Source organism: Asparagus officinalis, chromosome 3 (assembly GCF_001876935.1).
Source record: "Asparagus officinalis chromosome 3, Aspof.V1, whole genome shotgun sequence".
Taxonomy (NCBI): Eukaryota; Viridiplantae; Streptophyta; class Magnoliopsida; order Asparagales; family Asparagaceae; genus Asparagus; species Asparagus officinalis.
Window position 1 is genome coordinate 34289536 of NC_033796.1, and position 4952 is coordinate 34294487.

General features: G+C 35.8%; 1 protein-coding gene across 2 annotated transcripts in view; it reads right to left on the minus strand.

Annotated features, from left to right (window-relative positions):
- Positions 1647 to 4952, minus strand: part of LOC109833726 (DNA-directed RNA polymerase III subunit RPC5) — a 22438-nt gene continuing 19132 nt past the window's right edge. For both annotated transcript variants that reach the window (XM_020401513.1, XM_020401512.1), the window contains exons 11-14: positions 3862 to 3993; positions 3374 to 3494; positions 2403 to 2513; positions 1647 to 2141 (exon numbers count right to left, since the gene is read on the minus strand). In XM_020401513.1, coding sequence (XP_020257102.1) covers positions 2442 to 2513; positions 3374 to 3494; positions 3862 to 3993 — 325 coding nt within the window. In that variant the 3' untranslated portion in view covers positions 1647 to 2141; positions 2403 to 2441. The remainder of the gene's footprint in view (positions 2142 to 2402; positions 2514 to 3373; positions 3495 to 3861; positions 3994 to 4952) is intronic.

The following is a 4952-nucleotide window of genomic DNA, read 5'->3' on the forward strand; positions in this document are numbered from 1 at the left end:
GGCCGAACCAGCCATAAGCACGGCGCATGGGCCGAGGGAGGAATAGAGGAGGCCCGATAAGACGCCGACGTTGGCCCCGATGTCTTTGAAGAAAGCGACGGAGTCGAGGGTGGATTGGGAGTAGGATTGAGAGGATTTGAGGAGAGGGGAGTAGATGGAGAAGCAGTAGGAGGCGCCGCTCGCGGATTGGATCCATGTGGTTGCCAAGATTGAGGCCCACTTGGTTTTGATGGGTCGATGACGGCGGGGTGAGGATGGTGATGACGAGGCCATTTTTTTTGGGGTTCTTCTGTTGGATTTTTTATCGTTTGTTTTTCTTCTGATCAAAGAGAAAACCTCTCTCTTTTTTTTTGGTTGGATTTTACGGAGTATTGTGGAGTGATGAACTGGTAGTGGAAAAGTTTTGAAGCGGAGGCGTGGCGATGTTTATTAAAGCCTTTTGAGACGGGTAGGCGACAGGTCAGAGACGGATATTAGTTGAATATTCTTCGCTGGACCAGATTGATTTCCTTTTTTAATTATCGTCTAGCTGTCAGAAATAAGTACATAGAATACATTTTGTTTAAAAACTGTACTTAAAAAGGAAATATATATAGACAAAAATTAGAACTTTGAGAAAGAACAATTTTTTCGAAACGGCTCCATTTTAATTTTTTTTAAAAATTGATCGTTTTTTTTATTTACCAAAACCGACCCGTTTTTTGTCACGTCAGCCTAATCACTTTCCTAAACAGTCAGGGTTGCCAACCCTGACTATTTAGGACATGATTTTTTAGGGTTTAAGGCTTCTAATTAGGGTTTAACACCCTCCTAAATAGTCGGGGTTGGCAACCCCGACTGTTTAGAAAAGTGATTAAGCTGACGTGGCACAAAACGGGTCGTTTTTGATAAATAAAAAAAATCGGTCGATTTAAAAAAAATTGAAACGGGGCTGTTTTGAAAAATTCTTCACTTTGAAAAGTTTTAAAAATTTAATCCCGACATGCTTATATTTTAAAGATACTATTTTTTTTAACGGGGGGTCACCCTTTTTGCACTAAATTCTCTCCTCCTTTTCTTTCTCATCTCCTAACGACCGACTGTCCATGGATATTCATTAGAAAAACCCCTTTATCTTATTTCTTCTCAATCTTATGAATGCAAAGTAATAAGGTAAACTAGTGAGGAACCCCCTTTAAATTTGCCCTCTTATTAGAAAACCCCTAGCTTCATTATTATTATTTATTACGAAACCCCTTTACATTTTAATAGACGGTGAAGGGTCGTTTAGCAATCACTTGCATGGCTGTATCTCAAAACTATCCTATTCGTCTTAACTTCTGGATATAGTTTAATTTCCTCCCTTTTCATTATGCGGCAGTTTACTCTCATTTCACCGAAAGTCGTTATTCTAAATGAAATCCTTTATTGCCTCTATCAAAGTCTTGATCTCTTCGGAACTCGTTATTCATGATATGATCAAGCTCAATCCTTTGATGCCCGATAACAGGCATTATTTAGTGAAACGAGAGAGAATTTTGAGCTGGTCTTTCTCTACGGAAGAATAATGAAAGCTTGATATGCATCAACAACCGTGAACTTCTATGAAAGGGCACCAATGCTCAGTCAAATAGAAATAACGTTCCAACATTATGTATTTTGTTTCCTTCTTCATTGAACTTAAGCACCCATTATATATAATCTAAACAAAAAAAACTGAAGCATCCGTTTTAATTTTGATTTTCACAGAGGGGAAGTGATACATGAAGAGAAGAGAAAGGGAGAACCTAGAATGAATTTAGTAATTATATGTCATCAAGAGAAAGAAGAGTACAATAATGCATGTGGCTCGCACATACTACAATGGGCCAAGCCAATACTTGAGACAATGTAAGCTTGTAGAGAGAGCGTGACGAATAATCAAAGCTTAAAATATGGCCAATTTGTGTGGCCGCGACAAAACTGCATCCCTCAAGTACGTCACGATATGATAGATTTTTCGTTGCAACCAAATGTGGATGAAAAATCTGCAAACCAAAAGTGCGGAACCGACGAGTACAATTTACAATTAACGAAAATTTTAAGGGAAAATGATGCCGGACAAAACTGTAGATGGCGCTGAATTTGCAAGTATTGTGTGTTGCTGTTCTGAACCTAGTTACCTGCCAAAGAGGATAAAAATACCACGAAAGAATGTTAGTCCAGAATTGATTAGGGGATGTCAAACATTTCCGATTTCTGTAAGCTGTATGCACGTGTGCTTGTATCAGGATACAAGGATTAACTATAGAAATCCGACAACACGTACATCCGTATTTGAATGACTGAAGAGAGAACCATAATGAATAAATCACATTCTGAAATTAACTTACGAAACTATATATTGAGCATAAGCCTGATATAATCTAAATGGCCATTCATACCAAATTGTCGTCGGATTCGATGAGCAGATTCAAGAATATTCATTTCTGGTCAGAATCACCACTTTTGAGTGCCACTCCTCCACCCGTGCAAATACAGAATTCATTTATGACCTGAATATATGAGAAATGAAATTCTTTTGTCACGTCCCAGAAATTACACAAAGAAATATAGTTTAATGTGTAGAATCAAACCAATCCCAGAATTACTAAGCCATGAATACGAGCCAACAATTTCCCACTTCCTAGATGTAAAATGTAGTGAAATATCTTACGCCAGTCATTTTTGTCTATAATAATTAATTGAAGGAAACTAAAAGAAAATATTTTGCAGAAAGAAATATTATTATTATTTGCTCTGGTCACCACGTCGAATTAGTATACTGTTAGGCAAGTCAATATGGTATTCCATCGACATGATTCTAACAGGGGAATGCGTACATTTGATAAGCTGGAAACATTCTTTTCTTTCTTATTTTCTTTGTTTTTCCCTTTCTTTTTTCTTTGGGGATAACTTGAAGCAGTGATTTCTGCTTGACTTTAAAGGAGCTTTCAACTCTCAAAATGGCATTCAAGAGGTCGAAATCATTAACAAAGATAAAACATACCCATCACCCTCGCCATTTTGAATTTTAACGTACAATGTGTCAAGGACTTCAATAACATCGAAGAAAGGAGAGGCTATCCTTAGGAGGAACAATTTTATAGCAGAGTGCACCATACCATGTGAATTCTTGTATAGGAATCATGAAGCTGAACATGTTCAATACCTTCCAGTTGATTTTCAGTTTTTGACTCAGATCTGTGTCAATTTCATATGGTATAGAATTTAACACCCAAGCATCCTTAATCTACATTGGCTAAATGAGAACTAATGGAAATATGGCCATAAATTAGCAATCCTATAAGTTATCATGCAACCTTTGATGCCAATGGAGCAGTTTAAATACATACAAAGTAGATAATTTACTAACCAGCTTAAATTCGGAATCTGAAATATTCCTTTTGAGATGATTCTGAGCAGCTTTCCTTACATCCAACTCCCTAAACTTCACATTAGCTTTCTTCTGCCGGAAAAGGCTGATGATGAAATTTCTGCATCAAAAGAATTTTAATTAAGCATATGTTCGTAGACCAAAATCAAGTTCTTTTTTCTTGAATCGAGAACTAAGGAAATTCAGAATTTTTCGATAAGAATTTGGTCACACAAGTCATGCGGAAGCAAAGAAGCACCAATGAAGGGGCATACACCATTTAATTATTCTAAAAATCCATGTGTTATGATATTGAAGAGTTCAGGATTTGCTGCATTTAGGCACGCACCTTTACACAAACACGCACATATCAAAAAAAGAAAGAAAAAAAAAGAATCTATAAAAAAGCCACAAAAAATTGGAAGTAATCTGATTACCATGTCCACCCAAATGTAAACATAAAAAGCAATGATTTTTATTTATCTAACCTCAATTCTTTAAGAGCTGGATTCCTTGGGGATTTTAAGACATATACTCCATGTATATTCACAGCAACTTCACTAAGAGCTGATTGTACCTCATGCGTTGCCGCAGTTAAATCTTTGCGAATTGCATCCAATCTGCAACAAGGATACATAATTCTTCATGTTATTTGTGGTAATAAATCAGGAAAATGATTCAAATAAAGGTGGAAAGCAAAGTTCAGAAATAATTCTTAGCTTTAGGATAAAATACGACAACGAAGCTAAATAGACAAAATAATGGAGTGGAACACCATAAAGAAAGCCTAGGTGGATGAAGGTCTTAATTCTTTAGACTAGTAATCATCTTGGAAACATGTCATATGGTTACAATAAAAGATTTTTTATTTTTTCTTCTTCTGCTTCTTCTGTTTGAAAAATGCATAGAAACTACAACTTTGAATCACCGAATTATCAAGCCACAGGCACCGCAGCTCCCCAATTGGAAACAAACAGACGAAATGTGTCTCTCTATCTCTTGTGCAGACCAAATCATCTTAATAGACACCAGAGTGCCAAATCCTATTAAATTTACAAGCCTAGTAAAAAAAATTATGCACATGAATAGCCATCATTCTCTATCTATGATGTAAGTTTGCAAGATTATGAATAAAAATTGAAGAACAGAATATCTAACATATCATGAAAATTTTCAGTTCGTATAAATCAACAGTTACCCAAAGAAAGATAATTTTTTACCAGAACACTGGTCAAAGAGTCCAAATTAATAAATCAAATGAGATTATGAAACCATTATCTATGCACTAGAATTTCTATCTTCTTTGTCACTATAAACCTCTTTTACAGTTAGGATAGCACTAAATAAGTAAATATTATTATATTAATTATAATAAATGAGTACCCACTCACACTGCCCAAAGTATCCATCAAGTTTCAGAATGTCCTATTAGATACGTACCTGATATGTGTACATCTTCTTTCCTGAGGTGTTCATACAAAACAGGTGGTTAAAGGATAAATGCTCTTAAACATTAAAATTGGATTATGTAGTCGCGTGATGAGCAAACAGTTATACTTAGGATAGATTGTTGTGTGTG